The sequence below is a fragment of the Dipteris shenzhenensis genome, chromosome 26 (genome assembly GCF_047967505.1).
Source record: "Dipteris shenzhenensis isolate YYH24624 ecotype China chromosome 26, Dip_SZ_1.0, whole genome shotgun sequence".
Lineage (NCBI taxonomy): Eukaryota > Viridiplantae > Streptophyta > Polypodiopsida > Gleicheniales > Dipteridaceae > Dipteris > Dipteris shenzhenensis.
Genome location: NC_141621.1, coordinates 37,187,493 through 37,212,468, shown reverse-complemented (window position 1 = coordinate 37,212,468; position 24,976 = coordinate 37,187,493). Strand labels below are relative to the sequence as shown.

Genomic DNA, 24,976 nt, shown 5'->3' with positions numbered 1-24,976 from the left:
AAAGATATAACTCCAGTTTGTCCTCTTTGCCATGTTTTTATGGAAGCTCACTTGCATCTATTCTGGAGTTGTCTCATCATTAAGGCTATATGGAGACCTATACATAGATGGTTTGCCACACTGTGCAAATATACGTTCCATTTCAATGGAAAGTTGCTCTGCCTGGTGACAAAAGCAGCATGATGAATTATCAAGCGTAGGTGTGGGAATCTTCTTTAGCAATGTTGCTTCAATATATTTGGCAAACTTGTAATGACTTAATTTTTCGACAGCAACGACTACCTTTGGACTTGTATCCAAAGTTGCAGGAGCAGTTTTTAGAGGTCTTTAGATATTTGTCATGTAAGAATGTTGAGTTGAAGGTTGCTTATATAGTGTTGAAAGATGCTACTTGAGCCTTGGTTGTATTTATCTCTTACTTTTTAATATTATCAATCCTTTTTCTCTGCCCCCCCCCCCCCCCAAAAAAAACAAGATGAATGCTCATAAATCATTCACAAGGCCTGCTTGAAATTTGGAGCGTGGAAAAAAGGGCAAAAAGTTGAGAGGGAGAGAGAGAGAGAGAGAGAGAGAGAGAGAGAGAGAGAGAGGGAGAGAGAGAGGGAGGGAGGGGGGGGGAGAGAGAGAGAGAGAGAGAGAGAGAGAGAGAGAGAGAGAGAGAGAAAAGGAGGGATTTATAGGGAAAAGAGAAAGAGAGGATTATGAGATAATTTTTGGAAATAAAAAATCATAAGGGCCTATTCCCATTATGAGATAGGGAGCACTAGTTAAGGCTCTTAACAAAGTGTCCACATTAGTGTGCATTCCCATTGGCATTTTTAGAATGTAGTTAAGTTAAATCTCCTAGCTACCTGTAAAAAATGTTTGTAAATTTAACCCCTTCAAACTAGGTACTTTAAGGACTTTTAAGAAGAGAAAAAAGTTGGAATGTGAAAATTTAATGGTTCACTTAAGGTGAGTAGTGGGAATGATTCTTAAAGCAAGATTCTTGTTAAGAAAATTTAACAATCAAGAACAACTAGGAACTATACAACATGGGTACTTGTTTGAAAGTTCTTGAAAAGAAGAATCCATTGTAGGAAGAACAAAGAAGATGTGGACCAGACTACACAGGTGCGATCACCAATGAGCACAATTTGCGCGATTTTTTTCGGGCGCCCACATAGTTGGGCGGCCTTCGCATGCTGGACGCCTTTTTTTTGGGTGAACGTCCAAGGCCAACAACCACATTGGGCCAAGTCGGATAACGCTCTTCCTTTTCGATTTTTGAGCATGTCCAACCGCTAGTGGGAAAAGGCCCTAAGGCTACCTTTCAGAAAACCTATATTAGAAAGTACGTTAGAGTGTTATATTGTGTTTAGTTGTTAATGGGCATGGTCTTGCCACCTTGTTTGAATGGTTACACCCAGAACGTGAAATCCTACGTTCCCCAGACATGGATATTGAAGAGAGATTGACAGCAGCAGCCTATTTAGCTCAATCTGCTCAGGCTTCACCTGATGCGGAGACGGTGGCAGCTCAATGCAGCAGTTGGGGGATCTCTGCACAGCTCAAGCCTCACCAGGCAGAAGGCGTTGCCTGGCTGATTAGGCGCTACATCCGAGGCGTCAATGTTATTCTAGGTTTTTTTTGTTCAACCTTTCCTTCTCAAAAGCCTCACTATCCTTCATACGTTGTTCGGAAGGGAGTCTTGTATCAACAAAAAACAAACATTGGATCCTTAGGAATGAAGGAATTCTCAGATCGCCAGACGAAAAACAGCGGCGCACCTGCATCTATAGAGAAACAAAATTGTCGATAACTCGCATTTGTTAAATCGGCTCAATTGTATGACACTCTTTGGGTGGATTACAAAAGTGGATTGCTTAGAAGTGCAATCAGTCTGTCTCGATCCTGATGTGTTATGTGGGATCGACCTTGACTATCCTAGTGCTTCTTTTGATTATGGATCCCTGCTCCTGCATGTACATGGGAAGATGAGCTTCTTGTCAATACACGAGTCCCTCTCTAACGCTTTAAGGTGACCCATGGTCTAAGGAAGCTCTTAGTTTATACAGGTGTGTCCAACCCCTTCTTTGTCAAGGCAGGTGAATGTGTGTTGGATTCTGTGGCAAGACAACTCTCGCGTGGTTTATGAAAGTCATAGACTTCAAAACCGAATTACATCATGTATGAGAAGGCTCTAGGCTGTCATCCACACTTATAGCACCTCATCTCTTGGGAGCTGAATTTGTTGTCTGCTGTAGAGTCTTTTTACTTCTTACTGCAGGAGAAGCACAGTAAGTGGGCTGCCTTCTTGCAGAGGTTTCATTTCCAGATAATGTATATATGGGTCAAAGTGGTTTTTGAAAACGATGACACTACAGTTGTATGTGCAAACTGAGAATAGGGCTCTTCTCTGAAACATCACGTAAATTAGTTGCGATGATCACAATAATAGTGACAGGGTTGCAAGACGGCTTACCACCTGAGCCAAATGTGATGATTCTCTTAGCTTGAGACAACCCTCAGTCACCCGCTCGACCCTGCGTCCCACAGCTCATGCACGTTTTATCCCTTCTATGTACCTAGACCATTTGGGATCCTTGCCCTCAATCATGTCATCAAGTCATCTTATGGCTTTGATCATAGAATGTGCTTCTAGTGCAATCTTGTGCTCGGCAATTTGATGCTTGTGGAGCACATATGTTTTTTGATTTGCATGCAAGTTTCATCATAGTTTGTATGGTGTAATGTGACATTAAAGCTACAAAAATAAACTTCAATCAGTTGCATTGATCACAATAATAGGCACGGGTGTGCAAGACCGATCACCACCCAACCAATTTGAGGATTGTATTAGCTTGAGACAAACCCTCAATGAGGGCTCTTTACATGGTACGTGCTCCTTTAGATCCCTTGACCATTTGACACCCTTGCCGTCAACCATGTCACCCATGTCTTCTTGTGTTGGACAATGTGACGATCGCACATCATGTTTGACGTCTGATTTGGCATACAAACTATCTAATGCAACATTTCATTGGCATAGGTATGCATCACCAAGACTGGCCCTGGCATGTGTTAGCAACCCGGTTCTCGGATTGCAAATCTTAGACTCCACGCCAGCACATTTGGATTCTAGATTTTGAATTTTAGATCTTGGATTCCACGTCAGCACTTCCTAGATTCTTTGTTAGCACTCTAGATTCTCGACTTCTGGCTTCCACATCAGCACTTCCGACTTCCACGTCAGTACTTTCAGATTTTTGACTCCTAGCTTTTGCGTCTGTACTTTTGGCTTCTTTATTCTAGACCTAGATCTCAGATCTAGACTCTCGGATTTCAAAGTCTTGCTTCCGAATGTGAATTCTAGCATAGTAACAATAGTAATTTTTAATTTATTAGCAGTTAATAATGGGTTGTATTAGTTTATAAAAGGGTCACAATAGTTGTAGTCTTGTCAATACTTTTGTACATACAGTAGTTTTAGTGGGTTTTTATGAGGGCACGCCACATGGCACCCCCTCCAATAATCCCACATACAATTAGGTGTTGGCTCCATAGGCGTGTGAAAGGGGCTTCAAGTGTTCTTGCAAATCATTCACGTTTAGTATAATTTTGAACCCATAACTGTTTGGTACTTTCAAGAATTAGCATTTACTGCTACAAGTGCAAGGAGGACTGAATCTAGCTTTGGCTAGCCAGCATCATGGATCCCATGCCCTCTTCCTAGAAAGAGAGAAACTTTTCTTATCTTTCTTTCCTATTTCTTTTATGTCTGCTATTTGGTTTCTCGGATTAGTTACTACTAGCAACTAGTAGTAGGAGCTATGTGTCACCGTTTGGTACACCTCCCAAGAAATAAAAAAGAATCTTTACTAGATTGACTCTGGCCAAAGAATGTTGACCTTGGTTAACTAGACTAAGCTACCTATGGGGTCCTAGCCTAGTGGTTACGGTGGTGGGTGCGTGCGAGTGTGCGTGAGTTCAACCCTTGGCTAGGGCCTGGTGGCACTGCAATATAAAAAACTAGAATAAGTTTTGTTTTTCGAACTTTTGCTTTGCATTGGTAAAAGAGAATTGTGGGACGCCCACAAGGGACTAGGATTAGTCCAAGAACTACGAATGCATGCATTTGGCTAACATTTAATGGGTTAAAGTTCTGGTGTTTGTTTAATTAATGTCTAGGACTTGGAAGAGGGCTAAAAGGCTCATAAATGATGGAGCAAGTGCCCAAAAGCAGGTGCCACAAGGCAAAAAGCACTAGGAAGATGGGCGCCTATAGAGGAAGAAGTCCAAAGCCCGATAGAAGACAGAGTAGAAAGCACAGACCGCAGATCTCCCAGCTCCAGCCTATCTTCTTTTATGATGATGTCCATATAGCTTGGGAAAGCGTGTCCATGATAGCCACAGATACGGTCGAGACTTATAATTAGAAGTTCTTTCACTCCCTTCAAGGAAATTTCAGAAAAGTCCAAGTATAGGGCTGGTCTGCATCCAAGTATTCGTACCCAAGTAAGCATTGAACACAAGACAGGTCCGAGATTCGATGCATTCAGCCTCAGTGGTCGAATTGATGAAGGAAGATCGGCTACGGCCAGTAGCCGCCTCAAAAGGCAAGGATGGGGACTACATCAAAAGAAATATGGCCCCAACAACTCAAGGGCAAAACCAGCTCCAGTTTCAAAAGCTGAGGGGTCCATCAAAACCCTACAAAGGAAAGTCAAAGTTTATCCCTAAATAGCTAGAGGCCTTCTGAAAGGAGGGTAAGCGTTTCCATTGTGAAAATGTTAGAAAATGAGATCTGACCAAAGAGTATGCAGCAGCGGAAGACTGATAGATGAGCCCCGGAATTACACGCAGAATTGTTTCACTTTGGAATCAAACTTCATAATATGTGTACTCCACAACCATGCATGTGTGCAAGCCAGCAAATAGACTGTGCATCAACACAAATATAGAAGCAACACTTATATATTTCTGTCCATCTACAAATAGGACACAATACAATACCAAAATGTTCTCCTAGTATATGCTAGGCACCTCTAGATCTCTGAGTCTGTGTGCTCCACTGAGCTGATGTAGTCTCTCTGTCCAAAGATCCCTTTCACCTTGCTGTCTGGATACCGGCCTAGGTTGGCTGCCACTCTTGAGCTAAGTCTGCAGCACTTATAGGTTTGCTTCACCTCTTGGATGTAGGTCCAAGGAAGCCCTCCTGCTGCTCCTTCCTGCTCTTGGATTGGCTGCTCCAAGTGATGCATATGGAGGCGGCTAAATCCCTTACCCAAAATGGCCAAACCCCCAGGTCATTTTGGCTGACCCAAGGGTCTGCCTTCAACCGATCCAGGCAGCCTACTGGCCGACCTGATTGGGGGGGCTTTACCAGCCGATTTGCTGGCCGGCCCCTCCACCCCTGACTTGACATGTGGCATTGTGCCACTGATTCGCCTCCTTTTCAGGCCTGTTTGCAGGCCCTATGCCTGCTCCTTTCAGCTGCCTTTGTGCAGCCTTTATTGCGCCTTTGTGCAAGGTCATTTCCAGCCCTAAACAAGGTCCATGCCTTGCTGCCCTGTGCTGCTTGTCTGCTGGCCCTGTCCAGCCCATGAACTGCCTCAGAACCTGCAGTAGGGATCTGTACAGTTGTGCCACCTCAGCCCTGATCTGTAGGAGTCTAATCTGCCCTGCAGCATCCGTACAGCCTGCATGGCCTCTCCATAGCATTGCTGATGTCACCCTCTTTCCCTTTGTTGTGAGGTGCTGCCCATGTGGCAACCCCCTCTCTTTTCCTGTGTTCTATGGTTCACCCCCCGTTTCACTCCTCATTTTGGGGATCACAGGTGGGGAGGTGACCAATCCTATTCCAACAGAAAATAAGGGCATATGGCTGCCTAGTGTCCTGAAAAGGCTTTGGGTTAGAGGGAGCAAAAAACGCCAAAAGAATTGCCAAAGCACTTTGGCAAGAGGAGTTCATGATATTGCAGAGAACAAACGAATCCAGAAGATCGAGAACTTTGCCTCGTGGGGTAAAGTGAGAGCCTAGAATAGTTTGATTCTATTCGATCCAGGAGCTACAGACAATTTTATCTTAGAAGACCCTGTTGGAATGGTCACCTCTCCATTTGTAAGCCCCCAAATGAGGAGAGCTTGGGGGAGGTGGACCTAGGGCTAGGGCTGCCACATGGGCATCTGATTGGATGCCATGTGGGCAGCATCTCCAGAGAAGAAGTCATGGAGAGGGGGCTGCCACTTGGGCAGCACCTCACAAGAAAGCAACATGGAGAGGAGGGGCTGCCACATGGGCAGCACATGGGCTGCCATGTGGGTAGCACACCTCAGAAGATACCTGGAAGGTTGGAGGGGCTTTTGGAAGCCTGGATCTACATGGATCTGCTACAAAGGGACCTGTAGTAGTACAGAGCTTTGGAGCTGTGTATACAGAGCAGTGGCGTGGGATCAAAGGGCTGGAACAAGGGCGGAACTGCAGGCAGCAGATGAGCAGGCTGGAAGCACCTGCGTGGCGGGCTGTCTGGCAGAGTATATGGGCAGGCTCGGGGCCTGCATCAGGCCTGACAGAAGGTGCAGACAGGGACAAAGCCAGCAGCCCAAAAGGGCCTGGCAAAGGCCCTTAAATAGGGCTGGTTGGACCAGCCAACCAAGTCAGCCAGCAAGCCAACCAGGTCGGCCAGCATGCCAGTCGGCCATTAGGCTGGCTGGTCGGGTTTTTGCAGCAGCCCTTGGAGGCCTATAAAAGGAGGGCCTCCAGGCCCTCATTTATCATCACTTGGAGCAGCATTTCAGGCAGCAGCAGACCAGCCACCCGTGGGCCTCTATACAGGAGATGACAGGTGGGCTGTAGAGCTGCAGACCTAGCTTAGGTGCTGCCCACCTAGGCTGGCTTCTGGACAGCAAGGAGGGATCGGAACGAAGAGTCTACATACGCTCGAGGTGGAGCATGCGGGCTCAGTGTTCTAGAGATATCCGGCAGATAGTAGAAGTGCCTTGTGGTAAGATCAAAGGACCATGCTCTAGTGGGACTTTGGATTTCTCTCTTTTGTATTGTGTCCATAGCCTTGGACGGAAATATATTCTTTTGGTGGTTTCTATATCTGGCTGGATCATTGTCTATTTACTGGTCTGCACATCTATGTGATGCACATTAAGTAAAGAAGTTTGTGATTCCACTCCCACACACACAGTGTGAGCTCATGTTCTATTCTAGCAGTCTTCCGCTATGCGTACCCTCTGTTGGTTGATTTCTAATAGACCTAGCTTTGAGGCTAGGAATTAAGACTGAAGAATGGGGATCACCCCCTATATGCAGAGCATGTTTTTGAAGGGGATCCAGGTAAAATCACTCCTTTGATTGCAAAGCTTAGAATTCATATCCAAGATTATGTGGACCACGAGGAGTTTTATGTTTCACTCCTTAAGCATTAAAGGAAGAGGTGAGATAGTTCCAGTGGTATTTAATATTTCTATTGCTAAATCAATAGAATTAACTATTTTTGCATATTTGGTTTTCATTAGAGAGAGAGAGAGAGAAAGAAAGAAAGAAAGAAAGTTTATTAAAGTCTTCGGGAGACCGTGAAGGTCTATGAGACTAAAGATAACTGATACAATGAGCATAACGGTGGTGGTCTCAAAACGGGCCAACCAACCGTATCTACAAAAAAGAGGTTATGAAGGACTGTGTGTCTAGTCCTGATACAAAAAATATGTGTCTACCTCCAGATGATACAAAGAAGAAGGGGGGGGCACCAAAAATGGGGCAGAGGGGGGAGATACAGTATACATGTGCAGGTGGTGACCGTCAGAGACCAATCATAGAGGGGCCGTCAAATGGGAGGTCGGGAAAAACCCTGCAATAGATGATTGGCCTCTGACGTCACGCGGCCTAGTCGAGCTCGGTCGTCGGGGGCGGCAGGTGGCTCTGTGGATGAGGGCAACGGTAACCCCAGTGGGGCGGGCAGAGAGCAGAGACGAGATGTCATGGACCTGGATGTGTGAGTCTGTCCGCTGACGCAGTTGTCGTGGCTCTGGCTCTCGCTCACGTCCGCGTCGTCGGCTAGACTGAGAAGAGGTATCGTGTGACTGAAAGAAGTCAGTGATAGGCCGCTGGGTGTCCTCACGCTGTGTGTGCTGCTCGTGTCGCTGTGCTTGGAGAGAGAGAGAGGGTGAATCTCAAGTGAAAGCGAGTCCTCTAGAAAAAGAAAAATTTCAGTTCCTAGATTCTAGATTCTCTACCAAGAGAGCTTTCTCTGAGCAGCTGGAAGACCATGTGAGTGCAGCCCAGACCAAAGAAATTATGGCTAGGTACATGATCTACTCTCTAAAGGACTCATGTGACCTAGTTCTTCACCCTTTTGTTCGCCTGTCTTCTAGTTCAAAAGAAGGATGGCTCCTACTGCATGTGTGTGGATTATAGAGCCCTCAACAAAATGATGGTCAAGACTAGGTTTTCGATTCCTCGTACAGACGACATCTTGGACATATTAAAAGGGGCCACTATCTTCAATGTGATTGATTTGAAAAGCGGGTCCATCAAATAAGGATCCATCCTCAGGATATTCATAGGACAGCTTTTTGGACCACTTTCGGATTGTTTGAGTTTTTGGTAATGCCTTTCGGGCTAACCAATGCGCAAGTCACTTTCAACTGCATGATGGATTGGATTTTCAGTCCTTACAGGCACTTCACAGGTACTTTCTTTACGTTGCAGCTCTAAATAATCACTTTGATGCAGAGGTTTGGGCCTTGGCTTGGTGCACCATTCACATGAGGTTTTATGCATTATTGCTTCCAGTCACGTCATTCTTTTCTTCAAAACGAAGAATGTGAATGACAGTTGCAACACCGCCGTTTTAGCTTTTGTCAAGAACCTAGTTATTGCTGTGGAAGAATTCTTTTTCAGCTACTAGTTGCTAACAATGACCTGCCTAGTTATATGCTGTTGTTATGCCATTATCAGCATGATCGCTGCATTGATGCTCTATTCGGCTTCATAAGCTGACGGATGGTTTTTTATTTCAGTCTAATATGCTGCTTGTATTGCTGCACACTGAGAATCATCTTGGCTCTAACTGCGAGTTGCGCCTCGAGTCCTCCCCCCCCGGCGGCCTCTTCTCCTATGCCTCTCTAGCTTGCTGCTCGGCCGCGTTGTCGTCAAGGACATCAGGGTGGCGGCGCACTGATCCCCCCCGCCCTTCGCTTCTAGTTGCCACAGCCCATTGTACAGGCTGTGGTGCCATACAGTCCGCCATTTGGGGTGCCTCCCAGCCTGCAACCTCCTCTAGTAGCTAGGCGTTGCTCTCGCGCAGGAGGGCCACCTTAAGGGCACCCGCCATTGCCACAAGCAGCTCGGCTGCTGCACTACGATTCTTCTCCAGCCTGGCCCCCTTGTGTTCAGCACGCATCGCCCTTGCCACTTAGCTCAGCGTGAAGCAGATCTCGAGCAGGCAACACACCCACAGCCCGTTGTGGGTCATCCGGTCCCCCCTTTGGCACATTTCGACTTCAAGCTGCATCTTCATTAACCAAAGGAGGCACCTTCCTGCTTGTGTAGACAGCTCTTGGTCTAGGGGCTGGCATTGTACGTCCATTTTCTTGCCTTTCTCCAATAGCTTGACGAGCCCCCTCAAGAAGAAGACGAATTGAAGCTATTCCCGAGCTCGTGGAAAGCTTCAAAGTTTCTTTGTGGCTAGCTCTTCCTCGTGGCAGCTCCCTTGTGCAGTTTACTTTTCTCTTTAAGTTTGAGAGCTTGCATGTGGAAGAGCTTCGGGGTTGTTTAATTCGTGGCTGGGCTGGTTTCTAGGTGGCCTTCCTCTCACGGGCGCCTTTTGTTTCTTTCTTCTTCTCCTTCTTTTCCCGCCTTTTGCGAGTGATGCAGTTTATTGCTTATTGCTAGTGACTGGGACCTTGGTAGCGACAGCTTCACTGGCTCACCCCCCTCAGAGTTCGAAGGAGGAGCTTCAGAGGACGAATGTGCCCATCACTGCTGCACCCTTCCACTGGGACAGCAGTAGACCCCGCACATCCATCTTTCCCGTCCGCCTTGGACCCGCCAACCTCCTCTCTGCAGCCCCCGTCCGCGCCTCCCCCACCCTCGTCGTTGCTGCCGCCGCCCGCTCCTCACTCGGTGATTACCCTCACCATCCGCCCGCTCCCTCCAACCCCCTCTCCTTCCTCTCAGCATGGGTGATGATGCTCGTTTAGTAGCTCCACCCTTACTGTGATTTGTATAAGGTTTTCTTTCAGTCTCATAGACCCATCGGTCTTCCGAAGACTCTAATAAATTTTCTTTCTTTCTTTCTCAGATAGCCGCATTCTTGCATGGGGCCTCTTCCTCGTGCACCTTGCCAGGTTCAGTAGCTGATCCCTCTTTCGCTAACAACGGCAAGGCAAAGGGCCCCCGCCAACCTCTCCCCAGTAGCAGGTCAACGCTTTGGGCACGCAGGATAAAGCCCCAAATTTTTGTGCAAATCTCCCAAATGTGCCTACAAGAAAAAAATAGTGTGTCAAAGAAGTGCACAAACTTAAGCTAGCTCAATGTACGAGCTGTAAAGACGAAATCCGTACAGTGTACGGATGCTGTACGGTGCAGGTAGACAATTGCAAAACTTGGGGCTTTCAGTTAATTTGCCCCCTTTCAATTGCAATTTTTTGTAGAAATTCGGGCTTTTGCATTTGGACTGTATGAGGTGTTTGGACATTTTGTAGGCATTTTTGGACTGAGATTGAGTCACATTGCCAATTTTTGCAGTTTTTGGGCATTTGCAGGACATTTGGGTGCATTTTGAGCCTTTGATAGGCTAAGACAGCAAGCTGTTCTTTGATTTTGGGACACCCATTTTCCTATATTTGGGGCTTTTGGATTTTTTGTAGGTGTTTTGTAGAGAGATCTGGCAGAGATTCAAGTGAATCTATGCTTGTGGGCTGTTGCATTTTGAGCCATTGATTGGCTGTTTTTTCCAAAAGTGGCCAGTTTGCATCAATATCCCGGAAGGAATTTGTGTTGTGCACCTTAATTCCCAAGAAGGGAATTTTTGGCTGGTATTCGTTGCAATTTCTTTGGCAGTTATGGCCCAGAACAATCCCAATAACATGTTTGGAGTCCTCACACAAGAGGATAAGTTGGATGGTACCAACTACTCCCTATGGAGTTTTATGGTTCGCAATATCCTAGTTGGCAAACACTTATGGGACCATGTCAATGGGGATGAGCCACGGCCAGAGAATGTGGTTGCACTTGCCACTCCTACTCAACAAGGTGGAGGAAGGGATAGAGGACAAGTTCATGGTGCAGGAAAAGTGTTAGGTGCAGTAGCTGCTGTAGTGGTGGCTCCTACACAGGATCAGAAAGGGTGGGATTCACGTGATGTACTAGCACTTTCAACTATCTCCCTTTTTGTCAAAAGGTTTATTATTCCGCACATTCGGTCTTGCAAGACCTCGAAGGCAGCTTGGAATATTTTGGAGAGTATGTTTTCAGCCTGCAATGATGCTAGGGTCTCTTTCCTAAAGAGAGAGTTGACTCATACTCATATAGATGAGGGTGACTCTATGTTTGAGCACCTCACTAAACTTCAGGATTTGAGAGAGCAATTGTTGAATATTGATGATCATTCCAGATTCAGAGATAGTCACAATTTCTTCCTGAGTATTATCTTGGTTTTCACATCTCATTGAATTTGTCATTGAGGGGGGGTGGCAACCCTCTCACTTTTCAGGAGTTGATAGGACTTTTGTTGCTGGAAGAACAAACCAGGAAGAACATGGCTTTACGAGCTGGTGAACATGTGAAGCTTTCGAAATTCAAGCCCAAAGGGAAGGGGTAGCATAAGCAGCATGTAAATCAGCCTTCACATCAGCATAAAGCTGATTCTAACAGCCTTCTCTCAAGGCCAAAAATGATGCAGAGAAGCCCAAGAGAAAGGGTGTTCGTCATTATTGCAAGAAGCCGGGTCACTACATAGGAAATGCGAGAAAAGAATCGCCAAGGAAAAGAAAAAGATGCCTTTCTGACTTGCAGTCTTGATTTTCAGGTGGTTGCTCCAGATATTACAGCCACCTCTGAGGATGACTCTTATGCTTTTCTGACTTGCAGTTATGATCCTTCTAAGGATTCGTGTGCTTTCAATGTCAATGAGACATTGAATAATTAGTACTTTGATAGTGGTGCCACCAAACATATCACTTCCAGGAAGTGTTTGTTTGATTCTCTGCATCCATTACCCGTTGGAAAAAGCGTGTGTTGTGCCAATGATTCTTCTTATTCCGTTTGTGGCATTGGTGAGATTGCACTTACAGCCACAGATGGCACAAATTTCAGAATTCATGATGTGCTTTATGTACCTGGAATTAAGAAGAATTTGCTTTCAGTGTCCTCTCTCAATAAAAGAGGATTTCAGGTTGTCTTTGAAGATGACAAGTGCGCAGTCTAAGATAGGGAAGATGATTATGCCTTGAGACTATCAGGTATGCTGTTTCGTGGTCTTTTTCAGCTTGATGTTTTTGAAAAAAGACCAGATGATGCACTTGCAGTTTCTTCTCCCATAGCTGCTATGCAAAATGCGGAGTTATGGCATGCTAGATATGGGCATATGAGTTATGGCAGTTTGATGACAGTTGAAAAACACTCTATGGTTGATGCTTTGCCTCCTTTGGAGTTACCTCCCCCTCATGCTTGTGAAGGGTGCATACTTAGGAAGATGCACAGGTTTCCCTTCAAGAAGGATGGTGCAGTACGAGTTGTTCGAAAATTACAGCTCATTCATAGTGATGTCTGTGGTCCAACAAGGACTGCATTGGGTGGTTATCTCTATTATGTCACATTTATTGATGACTACATAAATTACACTCGGGTCTCTGGTTTAAAGAAAAAATCAGATGTGTTTAAGCATTTCGACACTTTGTTGCCAAGATTGAGAATGAAGCAGGCCTCACGGTTTAGATTTTACGCACAGATAGAGGGGGGAAGTATATGTCTCATGAATTTGAGGCTTATTTTGAAAGAGAAGGGCATCACACATCAGCTTATGGTGAGGCTAACCCCTCAGCAAAATGGCAAAGCTGAGTGGAAAAATCGAACTCTTATGGAGATGGATAGATGCAGGCTTACAATCAAAAAGTTGCCTCATTGGTTTTGGCTTGAAGGCCTCATGTGTGCCAACTATGTTTTGAATTGGGCTCCCACTAAGGCTTTGAGAACAAAGACTCCTTATGAAGTTTGGCCTGGGAGAAAGCCTTCAGTGGATCATTTTTGTGTCTTTGGATGTGTTGCATATGCCCATGTGCATGTTTAGTTTCGACATAAGCTGTCTCACAAGGCAATTAAGTGCATATTTGTTGGGTATAGTGTAGACAGCAAAGGTTACTGTCTCTACAATCCTACTTCACGTAGGATTTTTATTAGCAAAGATGTAATCTTTTCAGAAAATTCAGCACATACACAAGTTGAATTTAATGTGCCCGCTTCTTCTACATCAGATGATGTTTTTAAGGGGTTAATACCCATTGCCTTGGGTTCCGCTTTTGACATCCTTGCTGAAAATCAGAATTTGCAGCAAGCTCCTCATGTTCCACATGCCCCGATTCAGCCACCGGCTGATTTAGTTCCTCCATAGACAGGGGAAGATGTTGTCAGGCAAGAGGTTATAGAAATACACGCAGCCAAATTGGTTCTTAATTGGCTGCTCGAACTCTCAGGGAGAGTAAGCTTGATGCTCCTTTGCATGGCAGAACTCGAAGTGCAGCAAGGCACGAAGGGGGGGCTCTTTCTGTTGAATGAGCTTATGCAGGTACTCTTCTTGATGAGGAAGAGCCTGATACTTTTGAAGAAGCTAAGGACAATGTGCATTGGATGAAGGCCATGCAAGATGAGTTGCAGTCCATTGTGGATTTGCCACTAGGCAAGAATGCCATCGGTACCTTTTTGATACATTGCTGCCCTTGTTCAAGTCTGCATCAGGTTTTGATGAGTCCATGGACGGTGTCCTTTTATAGATGTAGAGAAGGGGCTGCTTTAGGGGTGGGAGTCGTGCCAAAAATGGCATGGAGAAGGTGTCTCCCTTGGAAATAGTGGGTTTGCATGGTAAACTTGAGTTCCTATAGTGACAAGTGGTGCCATGGTTTATGCATGGCCCTCTACATGTTCTATGCCATCTCATAGGTTTGCATGTGTCTTGTGCCACCTCATGGGCTGCCGCGTGTCCAATGCCACATGTCATGATTGTCACATCAGCATGCCACGTCAGCATCAGCATGCCATGTGTCACATGTCATAATTGTGAACTAAGGTTATTTCAACCATGACTAATAAATTCAGTTTGGGTTATCAATACTAACCCGATTTTACTTATGTTTTAATCCTTAGGTTTCTTGTTAGCTCTATTGATAGAGCTAGTTTGGCCTTCTCACATAACCTATTAGGCCTATTCTGTTTGTCATCTTGTATCGTATCTTTATTCTTTATGTTCACAGGCCCACACTTAAGGCTACTGCAACATTCTCTTTAATAGTGGCTGGGTTGGTAAGCAATGCATTTGATTGGTACCATGTTTGGGTACTTGAGAGGGGTGTGGTCTTTACGTTTCTCATACAGAGAGATAATCTCAACTTGTGGGATATGCCTGTTACCCCTTCAATGGGGTCCACCTTGAAATGGTAGACCCAAGCCAACTAGTATCTCACTGAACAATAGAGAAACATATGCATTCTTTTGGAAAACATCCTAATTTAAAGAGATTGAAATTTCAGAAATAAAGATATGCAATAAATGAGTTATCAAGCAAATGGAGTAGTGTTTTGTGAAGAGAAGTGACAACATGAATCCTCTTGCTTCTTGCATCAAGAAGGCTGGCAAACATTGTTGAGCCATAAAACAACATAGGTCTACACTCTACTGATGTTTTTGTAGATGTTTGGGGTACAATAACCCATTCCATGTTCTTTCTTTCTGTAGGCTTTTGGGGTACAATAAACCATTCCATATTCTTTCTAAAGACTTTTGTGACATAATACATCATCTATGAAAATATTTTCTGAAACTGTTTTTGGGTGGTAAGTTGAACTCATGTCATGATGTATTGAGTGAGTAAATGAAAGACGAACACAATTGTAGAATTTTTTCTATTTTATATTCATATAAAATAAGTTTGTCGACCATGAATGCTGCTTGCTGTCTACAAGCTGATCCCTCTATGCTCAACATTCTCTTCTGAAAATATGTGTACCAGTTTCACGAGGTGCTGTTTTCTCCGTCTAAGTTTGCCCTTTCCACAATGTTTTACATTGGTAGGTTGGTCGAAGAGGTTAGGTTCACAATGTATCATGTGTGCATCTTATGATTTTTGGTGCCTCTTATTTTCTTCAATGTAATTTGACTGGAACAATTATGCTTATTTGCAGGTGATGAGGTCAGGCCCTTTTCCTATTACTTTTTTTGTAATTCAGATTTTGAATCTAAATTGCAGACAAGGTAAGACACATGATGCTTTGTGAAGCTCTACATTCAGGTGGCATGGCTTGACGGTCCAAGTATCTTGCTTTTATGTTTACGTGTACATGTGCTATGAGATTTTAGCATATTTGAGGAGCGCATCATTTTTGCAGGTATGCATATGTAGGACTATGCCCACACATGGTGGCGATACATGAGGGATTCGCCTCAAAGACCAACCACTTGGAGGGGTTTCAAAGAATTGATGGTCACTACATTTGTATCCCCACTTGTCTTGGATCAATACTTGGCTGAATTTTATGCCTTGTCGCAGACTGGTATGATCCAAGAGTACTTACAACGCTTTTGGAGGCTTTCCCTCTTTGTGCAGGACGTATCTGAAAAGGGAAAGCTGCTGCGTTTCATCCATGGGTTAAGTCCTTCTCTTGCTGCAGATGTGAAGGCACATAACCCTCAAACAATTGAGCGTGCAACCCAATTGGCAGAGGTATTTGAGCCCAAATATGCCAGCAAATATAAGATGACAGCGGGCAGCACATATGGGAATGCAAATGAGGCTGAGAAGAAGCCTAAAGTGACTGATTGGAATGAAAGAAAATCAGCAGCAGCACCATTTCCGAGGTTTCCCACACTTACACGCAGCAAGATGCCATATGCTAAGCCAAAAGCTAAGCCAAGTGTTGGGATTGAAAAATCAGAATTTAAAACAACACACCAGGGCTATTATGGACAGCAGAAAGAGGGCAAACTTATGCTTTAAGTGTGATGAGAAGTGAACTCCTGAGCATCGGGAAGTTTGCTTGATTATTGAGAAATCGGATGATGAGGATTTGATGGAAGCTTCTGAGACTTTGGATGCCACTCATGATGATTCAAAGGGTAGCACAAATCGTGGAAGAAGCTCCAGAGGTTGGGAGCCACGAAGGGGGCTGATTTCCCTCTAAACCCAGATGATAGCTTATGCTTGGGTACTGAGGAGAACATAAGCATTACTAAGTTGCTATTTTTTGTTTGTCTCATTTACTTATAAATTTGTCTAAAGTCTCGTACTTGTTCTTTCGGTTGTATCATAAAAATCTTTTATTTGTAAGATTGGATATATTCTAGTCTCATGAAGGTATATCCCATAAAAATGCTTACCTTTGCACATCTACCATCAAAATACATCTGGTCAAGTGGACATTTTTTCTTTTTTGAAGTTCCAGTCGTCAGTGAGGAACAAATACACTTGCTGATTGACACAGTTTACTCCTTATACTGAAGGCAACTTTATTGCCAAGGCAGTCACAACTAAACTGTGTAATTGTTCATGACAACCTTTGAATATATGCCTGGTTTTGCTACAAACGAGGGACTTATTGACGCTATCTAATTTACTCTTCTTGGCAGTGCTTCTGATGCATGTTCTCATGCATGCAATCACATCTGTATGGGGAGTACCAATTATTTTTTGGAATTTAAGTCATAGTGAAGCAAGACACCCTTCATTTGTGATGCCAACTCCTCACATACAATTTTATCTTCAAATGTTATTGTAAGTTCAGCATACAAATACTGAGTGATCCTCGGTTAACCACTCCAAATATTGTTATGACACCCCCTCTACCACATGCGGAGAGTACCTCTTATTCGAGGGAAACCTCCAATGTTATCATAGACTTAAAGCCATGATATTACTCCTCTATAAAGTATGTTAAGCTATTCCCTTCCAAGGGCATTTGTCCTATCTAGATGCATAGATTGGAAATCTAGGATACCATTGGATCCCCACCTTGACACAATATATCGTGGTGTCCCAAATTTTTTTTGTCCTTGCTGGTAGCCTAGGACACTACATACTTGTGTGCCGTTGGGCATTCTAGCAGCTTTCATTTCTTTAATTAATGAATAGTTCAAGGAATTATGGATTGCTCTATCATCAGCCATCACACATACTTTATACCTTCTTATGTTTCATGCACTCTTAGTAAGTCATGAGGTCCAAAGATGAGCCTTCACATTGCCAATAACAAGCAACACTTGTGGGTATTGTCCTCATAATAAACCTTCAGCTCTTTATATTTTCTAGAGCCCATATAGAGTAAAAGCGTCATGAAGCTTTCGAAACCCAGGTGGCAGCTTATTCTTGGGTACTGATAAGGATGACCCCTTAGCAAGCAAAACCTTGCAAGCATTCAAGAAAAATTCACCCACACATTCGAATCAATCTGTTAATGGTGAATCTACCATGTCTTATGTAACATAGTTTAGTAACTAAAGTAAATTGGTCGACTTAAATAGATAAAGTGTTGAGAAGCAACACATTTTTATTCACATGCAAGGAATATTTTTTCTCTTAACACTTTGCATCAAATGTTCTTGAATGGAAAGTCTATGACACCAATCAGATAGTTATCAATGAAATGATAAAAATTACACAAAAACAAGGCAGCCTATTGTGAGGCATAGATGATGGATACTAATGTGTAGGGCTTGGGCCCTTTATATAGGGCTAGAGGCCCTTGAAAACTAACCAACCAGTCTGCAGACTGGCCTGACCCAGTGCTGTGTTAGAGATTTACGCATGCAATAATGTTTCTCACTTTTTCATAATTCGAAATGAAAGTACTTTCTAGGGTAGCATCTACCAGGAGAACTGTCTTCCTCAGGTATTGGAGAGGCTCCTTGTGAGGTGCCACTTTCAGCGTTAACCTTGGATTTTTTCTAGCTTTCTTAGAGGAGCTTGGTTCTGCCCTCTTAGGGTGTGTTATTTTTCATGCTTGCATGATGTATTTCTCCTTGAGCTTGCTCTTGGAGTTTCTTTCATACTTAATAGAAGTCTTTTTTAGGAAAAAGAAAGAAAAGAAAAGAAAGTACTTGAAAGAAGATCACCCGACACTCAGAGCTCTTCGACTCAGCCGAGGACAATTGGCTCAGGACTAGAGCTTAGCTACATGCTAACAGCCAGCCAAGAAGGCCTGGCATCATGTGTTTTTGGACAAAGATAGGAAAACATTTGTGCAGAGGATGTAGGTAAATAAATCTACGAAACTGCCTTAGAGAGAGCCTCCACGTCGAATTATGCCTTTGTAGAAAGTGCCATGCATTGATTCGACCACCTCACAAGGCCAATAACTTGTTGCATCGTGGCAATACCAAGAGCCACCCCCCAAACCGAGATAGGGGTCGCTTCAATTAAATGACACACTCCAGGCAAAAAGTAGGGAGTACAAGCACAAAGGTCTCACTCCCAATAGTTGGAATAATAGCCTTCAAAGAGTGAAGATACTGTCGATATCTCTCTCACAAACAAAAGGAGAGTAGACTAATACAAAGAGATTCAAAATGGAATGATTGTGGACAAAAAAAAGGGATAGAAACCACTTCAACATCAACTAAAACTCTAGATGCGACTTAGAAAGCCCACTCATCCTCTACGACTACATCCTCGGTTCGACCAGCGGGGATGTACGGCAGTCCTTGTTGGGGGCCAGACTTGTCGGATATAGAGTGGTCCCGTGTGGAGCGGCTACAGGTTCTCATGTTATCACGGATGATTCGTGGTAAGTCATCCATTCCTCACCAAATCATTCAGGCTGAGTTTGGGTCACCCCCTTTAGAGCTAGATGCTGTATTTCAGATCATCACGTATCTGTACCGAGTTAGGGAAAATGGGGATTATACCTCGAGGCGTAGCAGGCTACCATGGATAGCTCTATCCTCTTCTATGGCACTTGTAGCAGGAGGAGACCAGAGGTGCTGGTATGCACGTACAGAGAGATGGTTTGAGCGATTGGGGCTCCACATGGATAGACTACCTCTCTTCCAGTACAGCATGGATGCTCCGTTTTCTCCCCTCTTATTACACGATGTCAACCAGGTTATCCGTGAGGATCCACTACAGCTACATCAAAGTGTGCTAAGGTGCTACCCAAGCTTGATTTCCTTGTCATCTTCAAACCAAAAAACTCTTGCTTGAGTATTACCTTGGAGTTCTTTAGTCAGAGTGTTTCGATAGTCACCCAGTTCTCGAAGCAAGTTTGGTCAAGTCAAGATGGTAATTGTACTTGCTGTCCAAAGCTCCTGCGGGAATACCAAGGGCTTTCTTGTTCCTTGTCTTCCCATGCTTGATCTTCTTGGTTCTTTCCTCTTCTCATTACTAGCAACCACAGATCAGAGGCCCTTCTCCATCAAGTAGAGTTGAACACTAAGCAGGAAAATTCAACCGGTGAATCTCTCAAGCTTCGTGGAGTCCTCCTTCAGTGAATCCATCTGGCTCTAATACCAAAATGAAGAAACTAGAATCGAGTTGCAAGAAAGGAAAGAGTAGGAATTCACAAACTGTGCAAGATTCAGACACCACAGTGGAAAATCGATGATTCAGAATAAACAAGTGAATAGTGGCAAGAGAATCGAGTCAAATATAAGACTCTATGCAATTCCAAAATCGAACTACAGTAGCATGAATCGAATTAGTTCCATAATTTTCTTCTCAGGTCTACAGACCTTGTTGGAGCTCACAGAAGGAAACCATTCCGTATGTGAAGGGGGAAAACTACCAAAAGCTACTCAAGCACAGAATCAACACTCTGTCCAAGTTAAGAACCTACAGAACAACTGTGCAAACAAAATATACTAGCTCTATAGACGAGAATTGTCCCCCATGTAGAGGAGGCTGCCTCCTTCCAAACCACCCGCCAAATCAGCCCTGGATGACTCTTGGGATCTTGCCTGGACATGTGAAACGGCAAAAGGTGATTTGACCACCTCACAAGGCCAATAACCTGTTTACCTGTCAAATGCATGTATGCACCCAAATAAACATATGAAAGGTTTGCTGGAATTCCCAACGTGCTGCAGACATTACTCTGCTCAAACATTGCGCCCTGCTGTGCAGCTCTGCACCCTGCACCTGTCTGCTGATCTTCTTTGACCTGTTCTTCTGCCCCGACCAGCCTGTGTCCTCAGTGCAGACAATTGCTGCTGGTCGTAGTCTGGTTTGCAGGTCCAATCCTGCATTTCCTTTGAGCGGCCTTTTCTGCTGGCCCTGGTCATAGTGCTCGCCTTATGTGTGGGCCCTTCTGCTCACCATTCAAGGCTTGTGCTGCCCTCCAACAGCAGCCTGGTATTGCTGTCCACATGGCAACCTGCATGCTGCTCATGTGGCAGACCTGCACATTCCCTCAGATCTGCCTCCGTGGCATCCCATTCCTCTGCCCGCAGTTGCATCTCCCAAACACTGCTGGTACACCTCCCCATGGTGACCCAGATAAACCCAACATGATGCTGCAAGGATTGGGTTGCAGTATGTTCTATATTCACATGGACAAGGCTGTTGGTTGTATAGGCCACCACACTAGTTGTTGGCATGTGCTGTGGGGTTAATTCAAGCAATGAGCTCAAACCCTGAGAAGTGGACTGCAAAAATGACAGTCTCTCTGCTTCACATCAGTGCCCTTGGGAATTGCTGATTTTCTATCGTTTTCAAGGCATAAATACAAGATTCTTTTTTTTTTTGTTGGGGGGGGGGGTTTTGAGTAGTACGAGACTTCTGGAAAAATGCTCCATTGTTTTTTTTTTTTTGGGGGGGGGGGGTGAGTATGCTCCATTGTTTATAATTCTGGGTGGCTCGTGGAAGGTACATTTAGTTCAATCTGATAAGGTGCTCTTGAAATTATAAATGTCCTGACTTCATGCTTGTCATTCATTTGATCAAGAAGATGGAAGAAACTATGGTTGCTTTTATATGTGCTCATAACACCCTCCAGGGCTTTAGCTTATATTTGCCTATTCTTTACAGATGGGCCTTGGAAAGACCCTTCAAGCAATTACATTGATCTCCTACATAGAGTCTCAGCGAGGTGTTTCTGGTCCCTTTTGTAAGTTGAACCTTTACTTAGAATCTATAGGATATAACGATTTTTGTGCTATTGCATCAAATTGCTTGTATGGAGAGATTAGTGGTTGTATGAAGAGGTAAGTGGTTCGTATATTGATGGCTATTATTGAATGTTTGGAGAGGAATCTCGAGGCATGACCTTGTTTGTAGTCGTGGTATATGGGGTTTTCACAAGGAGACAGGACCCACCCTACCTGCACATTGAGTGAATCAAATGTCTTTACTATATTTGGTGATTTGTTTGTACTGCTCAGTGATTCTCTGCCCATTGAGCGTGATTGATGGGTGGTTATCCGAGTTCTTGCAATTTGCTCCCAAGCTGAAAGTTCTGAGATATGTTGGTGGTAAAGATGAGCGAGCTGTGATCTGTAGAGAAATTTGTGAATATATCAATCATCAGCCAGCCAGAACTTGGGTACGTCTTTGCTTGAAGAGTGGATTAACATGCACAATGATGTTCATATTTTACATGATAGTCTCAGCTTTTCTCTTTATGGGTGCTGTATGTGCTTGCACAGTTGCGTGCGACAAGTAAGCACATGTTACACAAAGACCCTGCATTGCACATGCTTGCACACACACATACGCATATGCTCTAATGTTGCTGATGAAAAGGGACATTAAGATTTTTTTTTCCCTTACTACGATTTGTATTCTTGCATGCCACTTGAAAGGGACCAATAAGAGGAATCCTTGCTATGCTCTTTTAGTAGGAAAAATGCTTGGTTTGGTTTGGGCCTTCTTAGCTTCATAGTTATCAATGTCAAGCTATTTAAGATAATTTATAAAGTATAGGAGACTCTTAACCAGCAATTTTCAAACATAACCAAAAATTTTAAAAAATAAATGTACTTTTGGTTGTGGAAATGCCCCATGTGTTTCTTTGAGGAGGATCCCAAGAGTTTCCTCGCTGTGTTATTCATCTCAGAGTCAGGTTCTACTTAGAGTGAAGGAGATAGATTTTAGACCTATAGCTTTTCCAGGGCTCCTAGCGTGCCTCCTCCTAAAGGTACAATTTTCCTTGCATTAATCTGATTTAGGACAAATGTATGAACATAAGAGATGGTACTAACTTTGACTTCAGTCAAATTAAATCTCTTTGCTATTTCTTTCTTGGCTCATGATCCAAGCTTGACCATCTAGTTGTGGAGCGCTCAACTGAACTACTACACAATAGTCTTATTCATTCTTACATAGAAGAGTATCCCGCCATAAAGAGCATGCCCAACTACCCTAACCCCATGTAAGCTTGCCAATCTTAATTCCAAGGCCCCATATCCTGCTGTAGTAAGTCCACTAATCCAGAGATTAGCATTCTAGGTACATAATATGGATAACACAACTGTATTCCTAGAAGCCTTTCTTAAGAACCTCCATTCTCTTAGAACTACCGTGGATGATTTCTCTCTTGTAGTAGGGGCACTTATCAAGTGACACAAATCTGTTGGATTTTGGGTTAGTGATGCAAACACACCCAGATGGGGAGTTTCAGATGATAGAGAGAAACCTGCGTTGTCAGGTAGGCATGGACATTATCCCCACTTAGTAGTTTGCTCCAATCTCAGAGAACATGAGGAGGGAAGCTACTTTATTGGAGCTCCACCACCTTGGATTTAGCCTCTAGAGCTCTTGTGGGAAGTCAGGTACTTTAAGCCTTTGTATGGTACATCGCTTTTACACTGGTGCTTCTCAAGTTCTTACATTGACCAACTTAGGAAACTGGTACGGAAATTCGTGGTCTGGATTTGATGGCACATAGTACACGAGCACTAGAATTAGCCTGGAGTCTTAGCCTGGAGCATTCTTATCTTGCTCTTGCATGAGGGTGGCCTTGATATCATTGATCCTGACATCTAGTGCAGAGCCTTGTTAGGCAAACTGGTTGTTAGAGGACTTCTTCGCAGCAATGCCCTAGAAAGATTTCTTTATGCAGCAAATCAGAGGTGTTCTTCCTATAGAGGTGGTGATTGGAGGCCGAGCACTAGATAGATCTTCAGAGATGCACACATTAAACTTCCATCATTCTCCTTGGCCGTGGTTATCAAAGCCCGGCATCAAATCAGAGTAGGCTTCACTCGTATTCCCCTTGGGATTTAAGGTGAGAAAGATGGCCACTCCATCATGTGGAATGAGCTTTTTGTTGATGACTTGGGATGCCTCTGGGTTATTTCAGATGCATGTGCTACATGGCGGGCCCTCATTATGGGAGCATGGAGAGTCGTTAGGCAGCTGTCCTCATTGGAGTGTCACACTATCTCCCAGGATGCAAGGCACTTGCAGACAGACCCTAGAGATTGACATAGCCATATCCTTGGACTGGTTTTAGGGAGCAGATGTTCGAGAGGACATGAAGTTGATTGGCTCGGCATTTTTCACAATAGGTATTTATTTACAGGTTATTGGCATTCTTTGGGGCTAGGGAGAAGAGACTGTACGAGGGTGCAGAGTGTTGGAGACTAGTCAGAGTATCAGAGCACTTGCCGATCGAGAATGCTGCACTTCACACTATTATAGTAGTTGGATTTAGTGATGGCAGATGGTAAATAGACCCTTGCCCCTTATCATGAGTCATCCATGTCGTCTTTGTTGGGATAATCGGGTCATCTCCCCACTTGTGAGCCCATATGGGGAGGACATGGGGGAGATTGACATTTAGCAAGGGACGGGAGAAAGAGGGCAGAATTAGGATACCATATAGATTGGCTTCCACATGGACAGCAAGTATGCATCTGTCTTGCAATTCATGTCAGGGAAACCACATGGGTCACCCTGGTCAGCATCTTTGGCTGACAGTCGGCCCTGGTTTATGGCTGACACGAGGGTCGGAAACAAACCAGCCTTGAGCCCATATGCAGGGCCGATAGGCTAGAAAAGTTCGGCGCAAGAACTAGAGGGCTGGGGCCATTTATAGGCCCTTAAGGATCCATAGCCATAGCATAGAAGCTGAAAATATGTAGGCCATGAAGTTTATCAATGAGGAGGCGGGGGAGGGAGGACCAGCAGATTGCAGTCTGCTGTTGGATATAGTTGCAAGTCGGCAGTAGAACAGACTGCCAGGTTGGCAGTATCTGGGACCAGGTTGTCTGGATCTGGTCGGGCAGGATCAAGGGCGACCATCCCCTCTTTAAGGAGCCCCACTTGGGGGTTCCACCCATCCAGGATTTGAGCCTGCAGCTCGGCTTCTTGGGTGAACAGCAGAGGCAGTTCCAGTGATCAGATAAGTTCTTTCAGGTGCACATACCAAAGGGCTAGATCTACAGCAAAGTAGAAGAGCCATAGGAGGTGTACTGTTATCCTTGTAGCTACTGAAGCCTACAGAAAGGTGCTTGGCAGAGATGAGTAGTCTACCTCAATAGGACAACATACGGGGCGGGTTTTGGTGCCTTACCTCTGTCTGAGATACCATTTGGCCTTGGAGTCTGCAGCTTATCAGTCTAGATGCAGTGCCAATCTCCTTGCATAGATATCATTGCCCCCCTCCCCCTCCTCCCCCCCCCCCCGCGGCACCTTCCCCCGATTCGTGTTGCGAGGTCATTGCTAGTCTCATTGCATGGCAGATTTGGAGATTGAGATGCATAGTTCAGTCGTTCGTAATGATCTGGTAGGATATCATACATACCCTCATGGCCTTTGGAGTAGAGTCCAAGGTTCCTCACGTG

General features: G+C 44.4%; 1 protein-coding gene across 1 annotated transcript in view; it reads left to right on the top strand.

Annotated features, from left to right (window-relative positions):
• The first annotated feature begins 1,509 nt into the window (after positions 1-1,509).
• ASG3 (SNF2 domain-containing protein / helicase domain-containing protein) overlaps positions 1,510-24,976 on the top strand; it is a 125,253-nt gene continuing 101,786 nt past the window's right edge. Inside the window, exons 1-3 of the mRNA XM_087397638.1 lie at positions 1,510-1,622; positions 21,219-21,297; positions 21,572-21,732. Of these exons, the coding sequence (XP_087253764.1) occupies positions 21,219-21,297; positions 21,572-21,732 (240 nt within the window). The 5' untranslated portion in view covers positions 1,510-1,622. The remainder of the gene's footprint in view (positions 1,623-21,218; positions 21,298-21,571; positions 21,733-24,976) is intronic.